Raw genomic sequence first — 22,986 nt, 5'->3', positions numbered from 1 at the left:
CGGACTGCGAAGACGCGCCCCGGCGCTGTTGCCCGTGGCAACCGGTCACTGAGGATCAACACTGCGAGGACGTCCAAGGCTTCATTATAACGGGTTGGTCGCTGTTTTTGTCGGGTTGTGTTGGTGCAATCGGGTGTCAGGTCCGCAGACACCGTGACTGCAGTAAAAACACAGCTGGAGAAACTCAGCAGAAGGACCAGCGAGGATGAAGGGTGGCGCAGTGGGCCTACTGGGCAGCACGGAGCCGTGGGCCGAAAGGACCTGTTACCGTGCCGTAGGTCTGCAGTATACATACTGAATTTTAAAAAATTCACCACAAGAGGGAGAACAAACCCTTTTATTAGCTTATAACTAAGGGGAGGGTCTCAGTCTTCGGAAGGTTTAGGGGGGGGAAACAGGACGATATGTGAGGAGCTGGGGGCGAGGCCAGGGGTGGGGGAGCTGGGGGCAAGGCCAAGGGTGGGGGAGCTGGGGGCGAGGCCGGGGTGGGGGAGCTGGGGGCGGGGCCAGGGGTGGGGGAGCTGGGGGCGAGGCCGGGGGTGGGGGGGAGGAGCTGGGGGCGAGGCCGGGGTGGGGGAGCTGGGGGCGAGGCCGGGGGTTGGGGGGGAGGAGCTGGGGGCGAGGCCGGGGGTGGGGGGGGAGGAGCTGGGGGCGAGGCCAGGGGTGGGGGGGAGGAGCTGGGGGCGAGGCCGGGGGTGGGGGGGAGGAGCTGGGGGCGAGGCCAGGGGTGGGGGGGAGGAGCTGGGGGCGGGGCCAGGGGTGGGGGAGCTGGGGGCGAGGCCGGGGTGGGGGAGCTGGGGGCGAGGCCGGGGGTGGGGGAGCTGGGGGCGAGGCCGGGGGTGGGGGGAGGAGCTGGGGGCGAGGCCGGGGGTGGGGGGAGGAGCTGGGGGCGAGGCCGGGGGTGGGGGGGAGGAGCTGGGGGCGAGGCCGGGGTGGGGGAGCTGGGGGCGAGGCCGGGGGTGGGGGGGGAGGAGCTGGGGGCGAGGCCGGGGGTGGGGGGGGAGGAGCTGGGGGCGAGGCCGGGGGTGGGGGGGAGGAGCTGGGGGCGAGGCCAGGGGTGGGGGGGAGGAGCTGGGGGCGAGGCCAGGGGTGGGGGGGAGGAGCTGGGGGCGAGGCCAGGGGTGGGGGGGAGGAGCTGGGGGCGAGGCCAGGGGTGGGGGGGAGGAGCTGGGGGCGAGGCCAGGGGTGGGGGGGAGGAGCTGGGGGCTCAAGCTCGAAATATTGGTTGTGTCTGTTCGTCTCTGCCGAGTTTCTCCAGCATTCTGTTTTTATATGGACAGAACTCTTTAAAATCCTGTGCTTTAAATCATATAGTTTGTCCAGTTTGCAAATGAGGTCGCTTCCCTATAAAAATGTTCGTCCACTCTGCCCACATATCCATGCTGCTCCCACTCGCCAGATCACCAAGATTCGCTCTCTCCAATGGAGTTTTATTCTTAATTTGTATTTGAACGTGGGCGCAGACAGGAGGCGGGCAGGGTGGAGAGCCAGGCTGGAAGTGGCGGCTTGTCAGGGGTCGGTTACGGGTGGCAGTGTTCATGGAGCTGCGGCTTCTCTCCGGGGCCCGGCGGCCTCCCTTGCACACTTTCTGCGGGCACTGTGGCCGAGGTTCAGAGGGAAGGGCTTTGTCAGGAAGTGTGGGCCGAACGGCAAGTTCGAAAGGCGGATTCAGAGCAGTTGTCGGGTGACACGGGTCGGTTCATGGAACTTCGGGCAGTTCCCTCGGCAGGGCTGGAAGTCGGCAACAAAAAGTAGGGAGCAGGTAAGCGGCAAAGGCAGGGGCGAGGAAGAGGTGATGAGAGGGAGGGGAGAGAGAAGGAAGGGGGAAAGAGAGTGTTGCGTATCAGCCTGTACTCTGCTGGACATCATGACGCCCACGGCATGATGTCACCCTTCCATATATATATATGACCTTGTTTCAGTAGCCATGTTAGTCTAATAGAAGTAAAGGATGGGAAATAATCGAGTCTTTAATTGTGTGAGTGCGTACACAACAGTGGCGACGAGGAACGAAAGGAACCCTATACATGCTCCATGCACCAAGTGTGAGAAGGAAAATAACGACTACCTAACAACCCCAGCAAGTTCCTGCCAAAAGATCAAGGCGAAAGGGCACCAAGATGGCAGAGGGAAAGTTGGGGGATTTCAATGAAGTAGAAGAGAGTTGGGCTAGCTACATAGAATGGTTTAACCACTACTGCGTAGCCCACAATATTGTGGAAGGCCCAGTAAACCACAAACGTGCCCTCTTCCTCAGTATAATAGGGCAGCAAAACATTCAACCTCAAGACCTTGCTGGCCCCGGAGGATCCAGGGACGAAGACATTCAATGAATTATGCACAGCTCTAAGGAACCATTTAAGCCCCAGATCACCCGTTATGGCAGAAAGGTAACGATTCTGTGAAAAGAGCAACAGTACATCATTGTGGAAAAAGGCGTAGGACTGTCATTTCGAGCAGTTTCTAAATCAGGAACTGTGAGAGAGATTATGGGGCTGGCAAATTGCCAAGCAAGGCAAACGTTATTAGGAATGGATGAAGACATTATGTTACAAATTGCATACAAAACTGCCCGAGTGAGGGGGTGGGGGGCAGAGACAATCACAGAGCCGAAGAGTCCAGTAACTGAGACACGTAGCCAGGAGGTCAGCGAGGGTGGACAGTCACTGCAGACTCGACTGCCGACCCATGTATCTACAGGTCCCGAGCAAAGGACGGCACAGCAAACCACGCCAAGACAGTCCAAAAGCAAAATTAGACCACCTAAACACTTTAAGGACTATGTGCTCTGATTATTATTAAATACTTTCCCTTTTATATTTATAATTACTCATGAGATGTATTCTAATTGTAGTCCTGGGCTGATATAATCTTATTAGTTGGAAGGGGCCCAGTCAGCATTTATCGCATGGGGGGGGGGGGGAGAGTGCTGGGTATAAGCCCGCCCTCTGCTGAACTTCATGATACCCATGTCATGATGTCACCCTTCCATGTATTTGTGTTTCAGTGGCCATGTTAGTCTAATAGATGAGAAAGCATCACGTCTCGGAGTCTTAATTGTGTGAGTGTACACAACAGGGAGGGAGGTGGAGGGAAGAGGGAGCATTGCAGTGGGTGAGAGGAAGGGAGGAAGAAGGAAGGGTTGTTGGCATCAGCTGTAATGAATGAACCATTGACAATTGGAATTAGGGGAAAAACAAGGGAATTAGTTGTGTGGTGGGTGGGAGGTGGAGGAAATTAAGGACAGTGTGCCATAAGGAATGTGGACAATGGAATGGAGAGAGAAATGCATGAATGGGGGTGATGATAGGGAAGCAGGAAGTTAACAGCGAGAACATTGGGAAAGATAGCAGAATTTCTGCCATCGACGTGTGCTTTCGTTAGAATGATCACCATGGGTCTGCTGGGTGGGTGAGTGGGGATGAGGGGGGGAAAGTTTCCTTGAGCTGGAGCCCCTCATCTACTCTGTGACCAACAGCATGGGCGGTGGAGTCAGGTTGGTCTCCAGGAAGCTCCTATCTTGGCCCGCTGTAGGTGGGTGAATGGTGTCCTTGCCCTGCCAAGGGTGATGGAGTTGCCATTTCCTGCCATCTCTTCCACAAATGAGTCTGTTTCCTTTAAGGCTGATTTTGGCTATCAGGAAGAAGGATGGTCCTGGAAAAAGGAAGGGGCTGTGGCACTACCAATAAACTTTGAAATACATCCTATTTGTCAGGGCTTTTCTGCCTGGTGTTAGGGTGGAAAGCCGTTATCTGTGATTCTTTCTCATAGAACAGCATTTCTCACCGTGTGATCTGTGCCTACTGGTGATCCGTGCATTTGTTACAGATGGCCTGCTGCAAAGAGAAATATTACTGATAGAACAAATAGCAACACGTAAAACATGGTTGTAAATGGGTGGCACAGTTAGCGCAAATACAGCGCACCCTTCAAAACGTATGGGGGCTGTAGGTAAATTAGGTGTAATTGGGTGGTGTGGGCCGAAGGGGTCTGTTACAGTGTGTTTAAATTTAAACAAAAATTTACAAAAAAAATCTCTAAAATGTTTCCACCCAAACAAGTCAAAAATCCTGTCTGAGGTCCGGGAAGGTGCTCGAACCACTTCTTTACCCCTTGTGGTTTGTGATAAATAAGGGAATTCTTAAGGTGGGAAAGGGCTGTGTGCTCAACTACTGTTCATGATGCTGACACGTGACTGCACTGCCAGGTTCAGTTCAAGCAGAGTCATCGAGTTTGCAGATGATGCAACATCTGGCCTCTTCGGCAACAATGATGAGTCGGCTTTCAGAGAGGAGATTGGAAGGCTTGTAAAATGGCGAAAAAACAACCTATCTCAACATGGTCAAGATAAAGGAAAAGATTGTGGACCAGGAGGACAAAAGTCAACCGCTCCCATTTAAACATCAACGATTCTTTCGTCGAGAGCACAAAGATCTTTGGTGTGCATGCAATGGATGATCTCTCCTGGACCAACAATGCCTCCTCATCAGTGCAGTAGCTCCCAACATCCTGTTGAGGACAAAGCCACTGCCTCTCATCTTGACAACATTTTACAAGAATACAATCGAAATTGTCCTGTCTGGCTGCATCACTGTATGGGACGGTAGCTGCAAAGCATTGGACTGGAAGTCAATACAGAGGATCATCAAAACAGACAAGTAAATCACTGGGGGTCTCCATTTCCTTCTCTGTCGACATTGCCTAAATAGGACTCGAGGGATTATAGAAGACCCTTTCCATCCAGCATACAGTATCTTTGACCACTACCATCAGGAAGGAGGTACAGGAGCATCAAAATCAGAACTGCCAGGCTGGGGAATAGCTTCTTCCTGCAGGCTGTGAGATTGATGAACAGCATCCTGTTAACCAAGTAAATCATTCCAAAATATTTGTATATATTTATTTAAAATTTATCTTTATGTAAATGTGAGATACTGTTTCGTGTGTGCATGTTTGTCAACTATGGTCCGGAGAAATGCTTTTTCATTGGGTTTTACGTGGATAATATCAGATTATATTAAACTTGAGAATTGCTGTTGTAGAAAGTTCACTCCTGTTAGAGGAAAGTCCTTCTCATCTTTCTCATCTCAAACTAAGCTGGTTGAATGAGGCTATGCTTCCCTTGTCAGGGTAAGCTTGCTCAAAGTATCACTGCTCTCCTCCAAACCCCACAAACCCAGGGTCTAGGTACCATGGTTTTCAACCTTTTACTTTCCATTCATGTACAACCTTAAGTAATTCCTATACCATAGGTTATCTGTGATTAGTAAGGGATTAGTGGTATGTGAGTGGGGGAAAACGGTTGAAAACCACCGCTCTACACTCAATTGTTACTGAAATATACTTTCTTTCCATTCACGTATCGTCTTAAGTAATCCCTTACTAATCACAGAGCACCCGGATTACTTAAAGTTGTATGTGAGTGGAAAGGAAAAAAAATGTGAAAACTACTGATCTAGAATATTTTAGAATGATCATCTCTTAGAAATTCCAGAGTCCAGGTTCAACATTTCAATCATTCCTAAACACAGCCCTTTTATGACAGGAATCCTCCTCGGACAAAGGTTCCTGAGACCTTGAGGGGTTTAACTTTTACTCAAAGGAGTTGGTGATGAGCGAGGACAGATTTTGGACAATTAGTATACGAACCCCAGAGCTGAGCCAAAAAGATTTTATGGAGCAAATTGTGTTCTGCAGTGGGCTGAACAAGTATTAATAAAAACACTTAAAATGGGATTGGAATGAAGGTCGTGGGACTAATTTGGCAGCAGGGTTAGTGCAGCTCTATTACAGTGCCAGCAATCAGGACTGGGGTTCCAATCTGGCACAGTCTGTAAGTAGTTTGTACGTATTCTACGTGTCTGTGTGGGTTTCCTCAGGGTGCTTTGGGTTCCTCCTACCTTTCACAGACAAACGGGAGTTTGTAAATTAATTGGGGTATTTGGGTGGCAAGGGCCTGTGGGCCTGTTACCGCGCTGTATGTCTCATTTTAATTTGGTTCCGTCTTTTCTAGAGCCACTTTGGGAACAGGGCCCAGTCAGTATCTTGCTCGTGACAATAAATACTGATTCTGATCTCAGTGCTATGAAATTCTTTCCTTATCCTTATGCAGGTTGCTAAAGACTGTGACCGATGGATTTACTGGTTTTGCTTATTGTATTGCTGCTTGCCAGTTGTGCACAGTCACTGGACAATGGCCTAATGAGGACGCCACCCATGGGCTGGTTGGCATGGGAACGGTTTCGTTGCAACACTGACTGCTCCACAGACCCCAAAAACTGTATCAGGTGAGGCCAAAATTTTGCAGTTCCCTTCCTGTAACTATGAAGTGTGAAAGGAAATCCCAGTGGGAAATTGTGTATTTCTTGTTTAAGCACCAGGACATGGCCTGGTTGGTAGTGAGAGAAGCCCTCCCAGTCAGATCCTTTCTGTACAACTGGAACATCACTGACTACGCATATTGTCCTCAAGATGACTGCGGTGGAATGGAGAGAGTCGCCCACCTCTTTGCTGAATGCAGTTTCGCAAAGTGTGTGTAGAAGGGTCCTTATCACAGTTCATCCCCAGCAGCTGCGTGACAGAGGGCTTTTTGATTTACAGGCTGCACCTGATGGCTCACACAGAATCAGACATCCAGAGCTACTGGAAGACCATCAACTCGGTGAATGACGGTGAATTCTCCCAAGAGAATGGCTTTGTGAATGTCGAGGGAAGTGGGTGGAGAGCTGAAGGGAAGAAGACAGAGGGATGGGGAAGAGAGGGAGAATGGGGAGTGGGCTAGGAGAAACAGGAGAGGTTGATATTAATGCCATCTGGTTGGAGAGTGCTCAGACAGAATATTAGGTGTTGCTCCTCCAATTTATGGGTGGTCTGGGTTTGATGGTTCACGAGGCCATGGACAGACATGTCAGAGCGAGAGTGGAACACAGAATTGAAATGGTTGGCCACTTGGAGATCCCTGTCACGTATGCGGACAGAGTGAAAGTGCTCAGCAAAGCGATCTCCCAGTCTGCGTCCAGTTTCTCCGATGTAGAGAAGGCCACAGCGCAGCACCGGATACAGTCGATGACTCCCACAGATACACAAGTCAAGTGTTGCTTCATTTGAAAGAACTGTTTGGGGCTCTGTGAGGGAGGAGGTGTGGCAATCCTTGTGGCCACAGGGGAAGGTGAACTCCAGTAATGCCCTTCTTTCAATAAAGGAACCAGATCTGTACAATATTCCATGTTGACTGTCACCAGGACCTTCTTGTGACATTACCTCCCCTGGAACTTTGAATTGAGAGGCTTAACCCTGTTCCCTCTATAAACAGCGAGCGCCTGTTCATGGACATGGCAGACCGGTTGGCAGAGGACGGCTGGAAGGAGCTTGGCTACCAGTACGTGAACATAGATGATTGCTGGGCAGCAAAAGAGAGGGACTCCAAGGGGCAGCTGGTGGCTGATCCTCTTCGATTCCCCAGTGGAATTAAAGCTTTGGCTCAATATGTGAGTCTGTATGTAAATCTTCCTCTTTTCCCCGTTCTCCATCTCTGTTCTCCCATGCTGTCAGCACACTGTCCGACCTGTTACAACAGGGCATGTGTAAGTGGGGAGGTGCTTGCTCACATTACTGTTGGCCAGACAGCTGATCGATACGGTGGAGGGGTCTAAACATGATGGGAATTGGTTGTGATCTTGTTCTCCTTCTGTGATGTACGGATCTGGTTTCTGCTGAAGGAGGACATTTTTAAAATTTGATCTGGCAAAGCCCCTTTTTGTTGCTTTTCCTTAACTTTTCCAGAACTGGAGGGACAGGTGCAAGGCAGCCACTCAAGCAGCTTTTTTTTTTCAGCTATACCCCCCCACCACCCCAAAAAAAAACATGGCTCAAAGGTTATGGCCCCTTCTCTATGAAGCAGTCAAGTTTTGTTTTCTCCCGTACTTTTACCGATTACATTAAAAAACATTGTTAAATGTTTATATTACTTAAGGTGAGAAGAAAACAAGGCATTTACTTAAATGTAGGGGTAAAACACAAAAGTCTGCAGACACTGTGAGTGAGTAAAAAGTGAGTGCTGGAGAAACTCAGCAGGTCACACAGTGTTCTTAAATAGCAAAAATATATAACCAACGTTTCTGGCTTGAGCCCTCATCACGATATGAGCAAAATGTAGGCAGGCGCCTGAACAAAATGGGGGGGAGAGCGGCAGGGAGAGGAGCACGGTATCCATTCTTTCTCTCTTCTCCACCCCTCTGTCTTCATTCCTCTAGCTTTCCACACCCCCTACCCTCTCCATTCACAGAGCCATCCCTCCTCCCCCTGTTTGCCCTCCCTCCCTTATCCACCTGTTACCTCCTGCCTGTGGGACTGTGCTCCTACTCCTGCCCCTCTTTCTCCCCCACCCCCCCACCACCATTTTATTTGGGTGCCTGGTCACATTTTATCCATACCTATGTAAGAACATACAAACTCAGGTTTCCTCTGGGTGCTTTGGTTTCATCTCTCCCTTCAAAACATGCCGGAGTTGTAGGTTAATTTGGCAGCACGGGCTCATGAGCTGGAAGAGGCTGTGCTGTATGTCTAAATTAAAATTAATATATCCCGGGTCAAAGTAACGCTTGCTTTTAAAATTTTGACCAGTAGGCAGCGAGGTTAGCGTAACAGTTTAGAGTAACGTTATATCAGCACCAGTGACCTGAGTTCGAAACTGTCACCACCTATAAGGAATTTGTCCACATGGGCTTCCTCTGGGTGCTACAGTTTTCTGTGGAAGACAGAAGGTGCATTGGAGCAGTGTAGGTGGATGAAAATCTGTTGCACGTGATCCAATGTTTTTGGCTTTAATTTAGATCAACATTTGGCAGTGCTTAGATTTTCAAAATAAATTCAGTTTTGTCTTCTGCTAAAGGTCCACGCGAAAGGTTTGAAACTTGGCATTTACGCAGACCTGGGCACGTACACCTGTGGCGGGTACCCCGGTACCACGCTGGACAAGGTTGAATTGGATGCTCGCACCTTTGCCTCCTGGGAAGTGGACATGCTGAAGCTGGATGGGTGCTACTCAAACTCTTCCACCAAAGCTCTGGGTATGGACAGGAGCAGCCGCAGGCTGCTGGAGGGAATGAATATTTACCATATATACTCCTGTAATAGTCGAGTTTTGTGGACCAATTTTTCAGGTCAAATTTTGGGGGTGTGGGGGAAATACTATTTTTGACCGCGGTAAGTACCCTCATTGTTCAAGGCGTCGGAAGCTCGGATGGCTGCAATTGGGTGTTTGGGGCATTGGGTGCTCAAATGGGTGGGTGGCCAGGGCAAGGATCCATGGTTGGCAGCTTCAGTAGGTGGGCTCAGGAAAGGATCTGCATTTGGGGTGTTGGGAACTCTGGTGGGCGAATAACTGGGATGAGGATCTGCGGTCGGGGCGATGGGAGCTCTGGTGGGCGGCTGGAATGAAGATCCGTGGTCAGGGTGTTGGGAGCTTCAGTAGGTGGGTTAGGGTGAGGATCTGCTGACAGGGTGTCAGGAGCTTGGATGGGCGGGTAGCCAAGGTGAGGGTTTGTGGTCGGGTTTTGGGGCTCACATTGGGGAGGGGGGGGTCGACTTTTGCACAGGATATACAGAAAATACACAATTGTTTGGCCAAAATAAGGGGGGAGGGTGTTGACTATTACAAGAGTGTATACGGTAAAGCTGTAGAATTCCTACATTTCCACCTATTGACAGTCTGGTTGAGGAATTAATCTGGAGGTTGTTTTATTTCTGGGGGAGGGTATGTGTGGTGCAGGAGTTCAAGGAACACTCTCCCTGTCTACAGTTATTTGCTGGTTAAGATCAGGTGACGGCCACAGGTTGATGGATTTTTAAAATTCTCTTTTTAAAAAAAAACAGGTTATCCACTGATGTCGAAAGCACTGAATGCCACAGGGCGCCCGATTGCCTTCTCCTGCAGCTGGCCAGCGTATGAAGGCGGTTTACCACCTCAGGTAACAACACAGCACATTTAGGTCACCTCCTCAGTTGACCAAACAAGGACAAAAGTGAGGGACCTGATGGACAGGCTACCTGTGGCGTTAGAATTTATAGCATAGGACCTGGTCACTTGACCTTGTACTCCTTTCATCCAACCCCCTCAAACTAACCTTTGCCTTCCTTCACTTTGTGAATTAGCACAGTGATTTGTGCATTATGTTCAGCTTGGAATTGGAAGCAACACTTCAACATTTTCATATACCTTGTATATTTGTGAATGGGGTCCAATTTTTTGGATCAAATTTGTACTCCCAGGAAATTAAATTTGCTCACTTTCTCCTTCTCTGATTCCCCCAGTGATCACTGGGTCGTACACCTCTAGTTTTCCCCTCTTTTTTTTTATTATAATTTTTTTATTTTTCATACTGTGAACCATATCAACCAAAATATGTACAAACGTTTCTCTTTAAATACACAGTGGCATTTTCCCCCCTTCCCACACTCCTCCAAAACCAATAAATACTCAACATATACAATACAATAAAACCATAAAATAATGTCTTCACACAAAGTAAAAATAAACAAGAAAAATGCATCATCTACTTTTACACACTAAATCAAATCGTTTTGTCTTATCATTTTAGGGGGTGGAGGTCTGAGGCAAGCCCTTTCTGTTATGTTCCATGTATGGTTCCCAAATTTGGGAACTTTATTTTTTAAATTGGTACATGTTATTTTTTCCAATGGAATACATTCATTAATTTCCATGTACCATTGTTGTATTCTCAGGCTCTCTTCCATTTTCCAAGTTGACATTATACATTTTTTTGCTACTGCTAAGGGTGTCATAATGAATATTTTTTGTGCTTTATCCAATTTGAGGCCTAATTCTTTACTTCTTATGTTACTTAAAAGATCTCTGATTTTTTTTGTATTGTTTTTTGTGATTTTATTTAATATCTGATTTAGTTCTTCCCAAAACGTATTCACTTTCTCACGTGCCCAAATTGCATGTACTGTTGTTCCCATTTCCATCTTACAGCGAAAACATCTATCTGATAATGCTGAGTCCCATTTTTTTAATTTTTGAGGCGTGATACATAACGTGTGTAACCAATTATACTGTATCATGCGTAACCTTGTGTTTATTATATTCTTCATAGTTCCAGAACATAACTTTTCCCATGCTTCATTTTTTATCTTTATGTTTAAATCCTTTTCCCACTTTTATTTAGGTTTATAGCTTATTTCATCATTTTCCTTACCTTGCAGCTTAATCTACATGTTCGTTATAAATCTTTTAATTATCATTGTGTCTGTAATCACATATTCAAAGCTGCTTCCTTTGAAGCAGAGAAGGTTTACCAGAATGTTACCTGGGTTTAAGCATCTAGAGTATAGGGAGAGATTGGACAGATTAGGTCTTTATTCTTTGGAGCGTAGAAGGTTGAGAGGGGATTTGATAGAAGTATTTAAGATTATGAAAGGGATAGACAGAGTGGATGTGGATAGACTTTTTCCGTTAAGAGGAGGAAAGATTAAAACAAGAGGACATGAGTTAAGAATTAAGGAGCAGAGGTTTAGAGGTAACATGAGGGGGAACTTCTTTACTCAGAGAGTGGTAGCCGTGTGGAATGAGCTTCCGGGAGAAATAGTGATGGCGGAGTCAACTGTATTATTTAAGAAAAGGTTGGACAGGTATATGGATGAGAAGAAGATGGAGGGTTATGGGCATTGTGCAGGGAGGTGGGACTAGAAGGGCCTAATGGCCTGTTTCCGTGCTGAAATTGTTATGTTATTCCTTCTGGTAATCTCAATCTGTTTCCCAATTTATCCTTTGAATAAGATTTCAGTTGATGATATACAAACATTGCATATCCAGGTTCCCTCCCCAAGGGTGGTAGTGTCAGAAGTGGAGCGAAGTCACTCCACTTGCTGCTGAAAGCGGCTCCAAAGGGGGATGACTGATGACACAATGATAATTAAAGATGACGTCTTCGGCCTGCGACCCAAGAGCGCAAATTTTAAAGTACCCATCTGTGAGAAAAGAGATTACAATGCGCAGAAGATCTGCCTGAGTTCTAAGACCGCTCGAACAGATCCCCACTAGTGTTTGTTCCTACTCTTCGATCACATTGTTGTGTATAGGGCTCTTTCACTTCCTGGAGTGTATGTCCACGTAACGGTGGCGGGTGGCACTACTGCACTACATTCCCTTCTTCCTTCACCTTCGGAAGCCATCTTGGGAATCTCCTCTGCGTCAAAGGACCGCTCGAGCAGCCTTTTCCGTAAATTTGCCTTTTTTTCATAATGTGAGCAGGGACTAACACAGCTCTTGTGAATTAAAAACCCCTTTGGACTCACGGAGCTGGCTTTCTTCTGTATGAACAAGCAAGCTGGTTTCCAGAGACGGGTCATGTATACAGCAATAATGCAAATTTTCAGTGTATAAAAAAAGGCTAAGGTTTGTACTCCTTATTTTACCCCACCCCTCCTCCATTCTCTCTTTCCCCTGCCACCTCTTTGCTCAATATTCAGGTATTAGTGGGTTAACATGAAGTTCAGTCACTGATGGCTAGGGCTTCACCTGTCGCTTTTGCCCATTGGGTTGTCCGCAGGTGAACTACACACTGCTGGGAGAGATCTGTAATCTCTGGAGAAACTATGGTGATATCGACGATTCTTGGGACAGCGTTCGGAACATCATCAACTGGTATGCAAGGCACCAAAATGTGCTGCAGCCGGCAGCTGGCCCAGGGAAATGGAATGACCCAGACATGGTACGTGGACATCTGCTTCACACCCCCACTTCATGTACCACAGCCTTCTACCCTCCAGAAAAATGCCAGGTTCAGTGCACAAGTAGAATCAGAATTTATCGTTATGAACATGTCACGAAATTCATTGTTTTGAGGCAGCATCACAGGTGCAAATATTGCTATAAATTACAATTTGGAAGGACCCACCAAGGTCGGATCTGGAATACAGATACATATTTCCCTGAAAGTGGCGTCACAGGTTAATAGGGCCATAAAGAGAGCATTTAGCATATTGGCCTTCATAAATCCAAGTATTGAGTATAAGAGTTGGAATGTTAGGTTAAAGTTGTAAAGGTGAGGCCAATTGTGTGCAGTTTTGGTCACCTAACTACAGGAAAGATATCAATAAGATAGAAAGAGTGCAGAGATTTACTAGGATGTTGCTGGAAATTCAGGAACTGAGTTACAGGGAAAGGTTAAACGTGTTAGGACTTTATTCTGTGGAGTGTAGGAGAATGAGGGGATAGTATAGCAATAATTTATTGTGAATAGGTAGAGTAAATGCAAGTAGGTTTTTCCACTGATCGTAGGTGAGATACAAACCAGACGATGTGGGTTAAGAGCGAATGGGGAAAAGTTCAGGGGGAATATGACGTGAAACTTCTTCATTCAGAGTGGTGGGAGTGTGGAACGAGACACATTTTTTTTTTTTTTTTTTTTTTTTTTTTTAAATTTTTTTATTTTTCACACCATAAATCACATTAGCCATGATATACACTATTTCTTTTCACACATATACAGTGACTTTTTCTCCCCCCCCCCCTTTCCTCCCAAACCACCCCCCCACCCCCCCCTCTCATCCATTTTAGGTATACAATCTAGGTTGCATTAAGCCAGTCAGACAATGTTGTCATTCAACCAAATTACACCAGAAATTCTACTGAGTCCATTCTTTTCTTTCCTTCTCCTTCCATCAACTTAGGTAATGTTTGTCCCCGGTAGGTTTTTGCTATTGTATTTAATGTAAGGCTCCTATACTTGTTCGAATATTTCAATGTTATTTCTTAACCAATATGTTATTTTTTCTAATGGAATACATTTATTCATTTAAATTTGGTAGTTTCTTCCTTTTAATTTGGTTATGTATTCCATTAATATTTAAAGACATATAGTTCAGCGTAGCCCTTTTATATTTTGTTTATCTTCTCTTTCCGTTTTTCCATCATTACCTTTCCTCCTTTTCCATTTCTGTTTTCTTATTTTCAACTCTTTATAAGACAACATTCCTACAACATCTAACATTTTCCTTATTCTCCTATTTCTATCTTATTTATCCCCAATCTCCCCTTCACCTCCTGAGTTGTCCTTTATCCCTTGTCGGACAACCACATCTCCCCTCTCCATTTGGATTTGCGAATCCACTCGCAAGCGTCAACTGATTTTGCAGTGACCGCTATTTCCCCCCACCCCGCCTCCCCCAGAAAAGATTTCACTTTTCATATGTCACAAAGGTCCCTCTTTTAATTCCCTCCTTATTCTCTCTATTCCATTACCTTCCCTTATTAATTCTTGTCTATACTATCCATATTTTCCTCTAAGTACAGATACATTCATGTATGCTCATTGTCTCTATTCACTCTTATACCTCTTTACCTGCATACATATCAATCGTGATCATTTTTACTCTCATTACCCGTCTTCATCCCTCAGTCTATTTTTGTCTTTACCCACATACATATCAGTCGTGATCATTTTAACTCTCATTACCCGTCTTCCTCCCTCAGTCTATTTTTGTAATTGTTCTGCAAATTTTCGTGCTTCTTCTGGATCCGCGAATAGTCTGTTTTGTTGTCCTGGAATAAATATTTTCAATACCGCTGGATGCTTTAGTATAAATTTATACCCTTTCTTCCATAAAATCGCCTTTGCTGTATTGAACTCTTTTCTCTTCTTTAGGAGTTCAAAACTTATATCTGGATAAATGAAGATTTTTTGCCCTTTATACTCCAGTGGTTTGTTGCCCTCTCTTACTTTTTCCATTGTCTTCTCCAGTACCTTTTCTCTTGTAGTATATCTTAGGAATTTTACTACAATAGATCTTGGTTTTTGTTGTGGTTGTGGTTTAGAGGCCAATACTCTATGTGCCCTTTCTATTTCCATTTCATGCTGTAGTTCTGGACATCCTAGGGTCTTAGGGATCCACTCTTTTATAAACTCCCTCATATTCTTGCCTTCTTCATCTTCCTTAAGGCCCACTATCTTTATGTTATTTCTTCTGTTATGGTTTTCCATTGTATCTATTTTTTGAGCTAGTAGTTCTTGTGTCTCTTTAGTTTTTTTATTAGATTCCTCCAATTTCTTTTTTAAGTCTTCTACCTCCATTTCTGCTGCTACTGCCCGCTCTTCCATCTTGTCCATTTTCTTTCCCATTTCTGTTAAGGTCATCTCCATTTTATTTATTTTCTCTTCTGTGTTGTTTATTCTTTTTCTTAAATCCTTAAATTCCTGTGTTTGCCATTCTCTAAATGATTCCATGTATCCTCTAATAAGAGCAAGTATATCCTTTACCTTGCCTCTCTTTTCTTCTTCTATTTCACCATACTCTTCCTCTTCTTCTTCCTCTGGGTTGGCCATCTGTTGTTTCTTTGCTGCCCTTTCCTCCTCTTCTATCTTGTTTCTATTGTCTTCTGTGGTCTCTTCTTGCTGCAGGTGTTCTGCAGCTGTCGTTGCCGGCTGTGGAGATCGACTCCCCAGCTGGTCCCCCCTCCCGTCGGTGTGTTTTTTTTCATTCGCATCGCGCATGCGCGAAACTTCGCGCATGCGCGGTTGCGCACTTTTGTTCGGCTCTGCGAGCCATTTTTGTAGTCCATTATTTACCGACCTGAGGGAGCGGGTTTCTCTCTCCGCAGCGGGCCTCTTCGGACAGGTAAGGCCTTCACCTTTTTCCTCCTTTGTCTTCTCTTCCTCTCTTCTTACCGTTGCTTTCGACTTTTCTTTTTTTGTCGCCATCTTCTTTCCACCTTTATACTCACTTTTCTGTAACTTTTATTTCTGTGCCTTTGTGTTTTCTCTTGTTTTTCCCGACTTTTCTGGAGAGGGCTGGAGTTCACCGTCCGGCCACTACTCCATCTCGTGACTCCTCCCGAGACACATTTTTGATGGTCCAAAACCTGTTGGTCTTTCAGTGCACGGAAATGTCAGTGGGGGAGTGCTGCTGACTGGCACATTCCAGGCTGCAGGAGTACATGCTGAGGGACTCACTGAGGCTTGGTGCAGCCGACACGACAGTCTAGAGTCCTCTCGTTACCAGGCATTGAGGGGCTGAGACTGAGGGGAAGCCCCTCAAACAACAGAGGGGGAAAGTGACAAGATGCCACAGGGGTGGTAACAGGGTACTGAGAAAATCAATGTACATTGATGAGAATGACATTTTGAATGTAAAAAGACTTTGAAGTGCTTTCTTTTTAAAAAATAATTTATTGTGAATATTGTATATTCACTCTACATTCAGAGTTCTGTTCATAGCAGTCCTTAGCGCCCCTTTTGTACACTCCACTGTAACTCGTAGCCCTGGTGAGATATCGATGGGCTTCCCAACTCCTCAACGACCAGTTGTGGATGGACCCTAGTCTGTCGTATTTTCCCACAAAGCTTTTCCTTTAGCTGCACCAAGCCTCTCCTACAATCTTCACCCTGCCTCCACTTACGTGGACACCAGACTGGATTCGCTCTACAAATGCCTCCATTTCACTCTCCTCCTTCAAAATATTTCTAAAAATGCTCCTCACCTGTCACCCAGTAGAATTGCTTGGTTCCGTGCTAGATGTTCCTTGAAAATGCTCCTGCAAAGCATCGTGGAAGATTCTGGTAACTTCTAAGACGGCAGAGCATCACATTAATTTCCTTTGATCTTCCCTCCAGTTAATTATTGGGGACTTCGGCCTGAGCAGTGAGGAGTCCAAGTCGCAGATGGCTCTTTGGGTCATTCTTGCAGCTCCTCTCTTCATGTCTAATGACCTGCGGACAATCTCCAAGTGCGACGCTTCCATCCTACAGAACGAGTTGCTGATCAGGATTAGCCAGGATCCACTGGGAATTCAGGGCCGTATGATACTGTGGGTACGTGGCAGGGTAACGGCTAGAGTGGCCGGGCTGGTGGAATGGGCATGTGTGAGAAGCAAGGTTATGGGACTGGGTTAAAAATGAGGGGCTTTGGGAATTGAACTGGGTAAACATAGCCAAAGGGAAACTATGCGGGATTGTGACCCTTCTGGGTAGCCAAATTGGGTTGATTATTTCTGGTTGGGACAAGGTTTGAGGCACTAGAGGGGTGTATGAAGTTGGAAGGTTTGTCTTTGTACATTGTTTGACCTACTGAGTTTCTCCAGCATTGTGTATTTACTTTTAAAACTTCATTTGAAATTCACAACCTGAAGCTTTGAATTTGGCACCAGCATAACAAAGACCACATTGTAAGTCATCAAAACGTTGCTTCCTGTGATGAATTTGATGTGGAGATCAGCAGCTTCTCAATGGAAAGACTGAGGGTTTATGTGGAGCTAATAAAGATGGGCAAGGTGGTTAGTAATTCACAGAGAATCCCTTAATCCCTGGGTTGATTTGTGTAACAACACATCGTTAACCCTTTCGGAAGGTTGCAGTTTGCCATGTTTTCAATGTCTATGCTTTCTCTCCTGCCTCAGGGTAAAAATAGCATTCAGGTCTGGACACGTGTGCTGTCTTCATCAACCATGGCGCTCGCCTTCTTCAGCCAGCGCACAGACATGCCGTACCACTATACCACGTCTCTGAGCCAGCTGAACATCACTGCCCCACAGGTGTTCTCGGTGAGTGTGGGCTACCTTTCTGATGGTTGATAGTTGTCCAAAAAATTATTAAAATTGAGGTATGGTAACTACCAGGAAAGATCCATAAGGCATAGGAGCAGAAATAGGCCATTTAGCCCATCGTCTGCCCCACCATTTAATCATGAGCTGATCCATTTCTCCACTCTGCCCCACTGCTCGGCCCTCTCTCCGTAACCTTTGATGCCCTGGCTGATCTTGAGAACCTATCAATCTCTGCCTTAAATACACTCAATGTCCTGGCCTCCACAATAAATTCCAGATTCACCACCCTCTGACTAAAGAAATTTCTCTGCTTCCCAAAAACAGGAATCTGGTGAAGCAGAGGAGGTTGAGGGGGACAGAATCCTTTCTGGAAGGGTTTGATTGGTGAGATGTGGAGGTGTTCACCATAAGGCATGGTCAAAACCAAGGTCAGGGACAGAAGGTGGCCACTATTAAATCCCAGGGGGATCCTCTGGCTGAAGAAATTCCTACGCATCAGGTTGCTACTACATGGAACAATTGAGGCAAAGTTCAGTTGGATAAAGATGAGAAAGGAATGGGAGGTGGATGACGTTGGGTAGGGATGATGTAAGTGGTACCCCGACCATTGGGCTGCAGTGTGCTGTAAATTCAGTGACCTGTCAGCTGCTGCACAATGTGTGGAAATGAACAGCCCTTCGCAAAACCAAGAACAGAGATGAGGAGGAATTTATTCAGCCAGAGGGGGGTGAATCTGTGGAACTTGTTTCCACAGGCGGTTGTGGAGGCTAAGGCAGAGATTGACAGATTGTTGATCAGCCAGGGCATCAAAGGTTATGGGGAGAAGGCCGGGCAGTGGGGCTAAGTGTGGAAATGGATCAGTTCATGATTAAATGGTGTGGCAGTCTCGATGGGTTGAATGACCTATTTCTGCTCCTATGTCCATGGTTTGTAGGTGTTGATATCATCTATTTTTCTGTGTGTGAGAGCTGGTGTGTCGATACATTTCCTACAATACATCCACATGTATAACTACTTCATCAATTGTAATATGTCATTTATTGAAAGCAAACAGGCCAATCTGCCCATTGAGTCTGTGATGATCTGTTTACCCTAATCCTGTTTTATTCTCCCCACAATCCTACCAACCCTTCCTCCTGCAGATTCTACTACTCCCCTACAGTCAGGACAATATATATAGCAGATAATTAATTTGGGAACCTGCATGTTTTTGGGATGTGGGAGAAAGTACAAGGTCTAGACAGATTATGCCAGAGGTCAGGATGGGACATGGAACGTAAGAAATAGGACTAGTTGTCGTCCGTCCGGCCCATCGAACCTGCTCCGCCATTCAGTGAGATCATGGCTGATCTGAAGATTGGCTCATCTCCACCTACTTACCTTTTCCCCATGTCCTTTAATTCCCGTACTATGTAAAAATCTATCCAACTTTGTCTTAAATATATTTACTGAGGTCACCTCCACTGCTTCAATGAGCAGTGAATTCCAGATTCACCACCTCTGGGAAAAGCAGTTCCTCCTTATCTCTGTTGCTGGGGTTGTGGGGCAGGACCGCTGTCCATGCTGGATAAAAAGACCAATGCAAATCTCTACTTCTGCTTGTTAAAATATACCATTCTCCAAAAGCATCTCCTTGCCCCAGCAAGCACACCACTCATTTGCCTTGATCAGTCTGGTTTTGCTTCCTCCCCTTTTAGGCACAGAACGTTTACTCGGGTAAGATCCTGCACGGCCTGGGGTTTGAGACCAAGTTCACCGTCACCATCAACCCCAGTGGAGTGGTAATGCTCTACCTGTACCCAGGAAAGCAGCTAACGCTGAGCAGAAGAGACAAGGCTTACCCACTGCTGCTATGAGGAAGCCTCTATGGAGATGGCAAAAGAGGGCCCTTGGCCTCTCGCTGCTTCTGTGAAGGAGCCTCTGGAGAGGACCAAATTCTACCCTTTGGATAGGTACTATTGATCCATCCAGTTTTTAATTCGTTGGGTGCATTAACTATTTGAATGCATATTTGATTTGAAAATTGAGCATATTTTATAAGGTGGGATATTCTGGTGTCACAATGGTGTTTTAGATGGTCTATTTTTAATTTACTGTATAAGACAACCCTCCTAAAAAAAATCTGACACCACTGACCAGTGGATGCGGTTAAAAGCAAACCACAATATTTTAATTACAAATGATCATTTAAAGGTGTCAATTTTATTTGGATATTTTAAAATAAACCACTGTCAGCTCCTGTTACAGGCCGTTTAAAGCCTGTACAAAGCCGACGTCATTTGGACTGGGCCGATGGACCCTGCAGAGACTTGCAAATAACTAACGGGGCATGCGCGAGGTTGGGTCAGAGCTGGTAGGAAGATGGCGGCAGTGTTGCAACTTTGTCATCAAGGAAGAATTTTGGACCCAGCATGTAGGAAGACCCCATTTTAAGGTGAACATTTTAAGTTTTTGTATTATCCTGTATACATACAGTGGTCTTCCTTTGAGTGCGGTGCTTCTGGTCAGTGTGAAGTCCTGCACAGGATCTCTTGGACACTCACCGCCCAATGACTCGCCAGTCTCAGTAGAAGTGTGCAGCTCTAGCAGGAGGCCATTCAGCCCAGATCATCGGTTGAACTAGGGTGGCTTCATCCTGGATGCTTGTGGTGCATTTAACATGTTGCTGAAGCTAGAATGAGATTTGTTCTGTCTCTGACTGCACACAGTTTCATAATGAGAATCTTCTGTGGTCACTTGAGGCCAGTATGCAAAATGCTAGTAAAACAGACTCGTTGGAGGAAGCAGTTAAACAGGAAAGTCTGCAGCCACTGTGGGTGAAGTAAAAACACAGAAATGCTGGAGAAACTCAGCAGGTCACACAGCATCCATTAGGAGGTAAAGATATATAACTGACGTTTTGGGCCTGAGCCCTTCATCAAGGTAGGAGCAAAATTTAATGCCATCCAGTTGGAGATAGACGTGTTGTTCGTCTAATTTACGGATGGTCTCAGTCTGACAGTGCATGAGACCATAGACTGGGAATTGAAGTGGATGACCATTGGGAGATCCACGTTCTTGCCTGAAATGTCAGTAAATATACCTTTACTTCCTATGGACACTGCGAGACCGGCCAAGTTCCTTCAGCATTTCTGTGTTTTTACTATAATCACAGCATCTGCAGACTTTCATGTTCTGCCCATAACAAGATACCCTGATAAGATACTCGAAGCATTTGATTGGTCAGCCCGTATCAACAGGATAATACATAAAAAGGTATAGCCTCTCGTGTAGGGAAAGGAACCTTGGTGATTTAGGCAGAGCTGATTAGAGGGTACAGTATTCTAACAGTCAGATGAATTGACAAGCAGCCAGTGTTCCAGAACATTGATCCTGAGGGACAAGTTCAAATCCCATAAGGCTGGGAAATTTAAATTCAGGAAAATAAATATTGATTTTAAAAAAAGCTTAATTACTATAACCAGAAAGCAACTGGATTGCTATAAAAACCCATGAGGTTCATTGATTATCCCATCACCCGAGTCCAGCCTGTGATTATCCCATCACCCGAGTCCAGCCTCCTCAAATCAAGGACACTTTGGGATGGACACAAAGTAAACAAAGAAGAGCAGGTTGAAATTGTGGAGTTTTCCCCTTTCATGCAGAATGAAGATCCGAATCCTGAGAGCATAGCTACTGGTGAACCTTTGAATGTTACAACACAGATTGAGGGTTCCCTGTGCTGTCTAAAAGCTTGTCTGTCAGTTGACCACAAGTAGAATTCTGCACACTGATTTGAATTAAAATTTTTAAATTTAGACGTACAGCACGGTAACAGGTCCTTCCGGCGCTTGAGCTGGTGCTTCCAATGTGTTTTGAAGGGTGGGAGGAAACACGCAAACGCAAGGAGAATGTACAAACTCTTTAGACGGTGTGGGATTCGAACCTGGGTCCTGATCGCTGGCTCTGTAGAAGCACTGCACTAACCATGCCGCCCATGATTTGACCAGGTCTCTTCTGTGCTACTCTCCACCGTTTTGATGAGTGTGGATCACACTGTAATGAGGTGACCACAAGGTTTTACTTTCCCCTTAAGCCTCTTCACATTCCTTTAGTCCAATGATTTTTGTATGCCGAGTTTTACAAAACCCAGACTTGTTTCCTTGACCCTTGTATCAGGTAATTATGATTTGGCCCACACCATTACAGCCACACTCTGACAAAGTGGAAGGGTTGAATGTTGGGGGTGGTGGATCAGGTGTGCCTTCTTTGATTACAAAACAAAATAAGCTTATTGCTTTTTAAATTCAATTTATTGCTTGTGTGAATTTGTATTTTTAATGAAATTTTTTCCTAAAGTTCTGATACAGTGGTAAAATAAAATTGCAAAACATCAATGAGGCAAATATGAATTTGTCAAGAGTTGTGCAGCACAGATCAGGCCCTTCAGGCTCTTGCACTAATCCAATCGACTCTGGTCCAAAGCCTCTGTGAATCAATTTAGATGTTGTGGGAGTATGTGCCTCCCTTGAGTTTGAGCTCTTTTCGAGACAAGATGGTACTGCAGCAGCATTCATTGGTCTTGGTACAGTACCACCCTCAGTGCACAGCATCCACCCCCAATACGCAGCACCCTCTTCTCACCAGAAATGCAGCAACGTAGCTCAGAGAGTGGGAACTACGATGAAGCCCCAGGTGGTGGAACCTTTTCTCGTTTAATCTCCTATCTTCCAACTCTTGTTCTCTCCAGCTTTTCCCAATTCTGATGGAAGGTGATTGACACGAGACATTCACCATCTCTCCCTGCTTGCTGAGAGCAAGCAGTTCTCTCCTTTAATCTTGGTTCGCCAGCCGCAAAATAAATACAATCTGTGCTGTATTATGCATGTTGACTTTCTAAAGGGCATTTTATTAAAAAAAGATTTATAAAGGCCCGATCAAATCTCTTCCTTTCACCATCAGGTTGAATTACCTGAAGGTGCTGGGAATCTGGGTCACAGGAACCAAGGCTTGGACAGTGGGAGCCGAGGTGAAAAAGGAGCTGGACTTTGGGAGACCTCCAGTAATGACAGACAGCAAGGCATGAGGAGCATGAGACTTCAACAACATGCTGAGGCACAGGGAGAGGGGAGGAGGAAATCACCTGCCAGGAACCTGGGAGGGAAGTGGCCAGACCTCACAGCCGAGCTCCCAGAGTCTGCAAGCACAGTCCTTGACCAGATTGGCACTGGAGCTAACAAGCCCATCTCCCAGCTTCACTGAGGGGGACCCAGCTCCTGGGGTGGGTCTGGACTAGCCCCAGCAGGTGACTGAAGGACATGGAGCTGCAAATCCCATTGGTCACCGAGCCATGTGTTGTTGCCTTGCAATACCTGGCCAATGGGATGTTTATACAGGAGCGTGAAGGGGGTCGCAATGGGTTGCTGGTGTGGTCTGGGGTGGGG

The 22,986-nt window shown here is 46.0% G+C and overlaps 1 protein-coding gene across 8 annotated transcripts; it reads left to right on the top strand.

Moving 5' to 3' along the window:
• Nucleotides 1-11: 11 nt before the first annotated feature.
• On the top strand, nucleotides 12-22,476 carry LOC138748301 (alpha-N-acetylgalactosaminidase-like). Of its 8 annotated transcripts, XR_011347923.1 has the most exons (10): nucleotides 1,440-1,762; nucleotides 6,113-6,287; nucleotides 7,313-7,487; nucleotides 8,891-9,068; nucleotides 9,874-9,968; nucleotides 12,573-12,734; nucleotides 16,635-16,832; nucleotides 17,417-17,560; nucleotides 19,261-19,515; nucleotides 22,293-22,476. XR_011347923.1 is itself a non-coding variant. In XM_069908229.1 (9 exons), exons 2-9 carry the CDS (start codon nucleotides 6,133-6,135, stop codon nucleotides 19,417-19,419), a joined length of 1,266 nt encoding a protein of 421 aa, XP_069764330.1. In that variant the 5' UTR covers nucleotides 12-93; nucleotides 6,113-6,132; the 3' UTR covers nucleotides 19,420-21,939. The 8 variants fall into 8 exon arrangements, 7 of the variants coding, with proteins under 7 accessions (XP_069764330.1, XP_069764334.1, XP_069764332.1 ...); XM_069908229.1 differs by lacking the exons at nucleotides 1,440-1,762; nucleotides 22,293-22,476 and adding an exon at nucleotides 12-93 and having other exon boundaries at nucleotides 19,261-21,939; XM_069908233.1 differs by lacking the exons at nucleotides 1,440-1,762; nucleotides 22,293-22,476 and adding an exon at nucleotides 106-274 and having other exon boundaries at nucleotides 19,261-21,939.
• The last annotated feature ends 510 nt before the right edge of the window (nucleotides 22,477-22,986 follow it).

The sequence above is a fragment of the Narcine bancroftii genome, chromosome 13 (assembly GCF_036971445.1).
Source record: "Narcine bancroftii isolate sNarBan1 chromosome 13, sNarBan1.hap1, whole genome shotgun sequence".
Taxonomy (NCBI): domain Eukaryota; kingdom Metazoa; phylum Chordata; class Chondrichthyes; order Torpediniformes; family Narcinidae; genus Narcine; species Narcine bancroftii.
The sequence above is the reverse complement of the archived record's forward strand: the minus strand, read 5'-3'. Positions and strand labels throughout refer to the sequence as shown.

Coding starts and splice junctions, on each gene's coding strand:
- LOC138748301 (XM_069908229.1), top strand. CDS start 6,133: ATGGATTTACTGGTTTTGCTTATTGTATTGCTGCTTGCCAGTTGTGCA. Junction 7,488..8,890: donor TTAAAGCTTTGGCTCAATAT/GTGAGTCTGTAT, acceptor CTTCTGCTAAAG/GTCCACGCGAAAGGTTTGAA. Junction 17,561..19,260: donor CTGCCCCACAGGTGTTCTCG/GTGAGTGTGGGC, acceptor CTCCCCTTTTAG/GCACAGAACGTTTACTCGGG.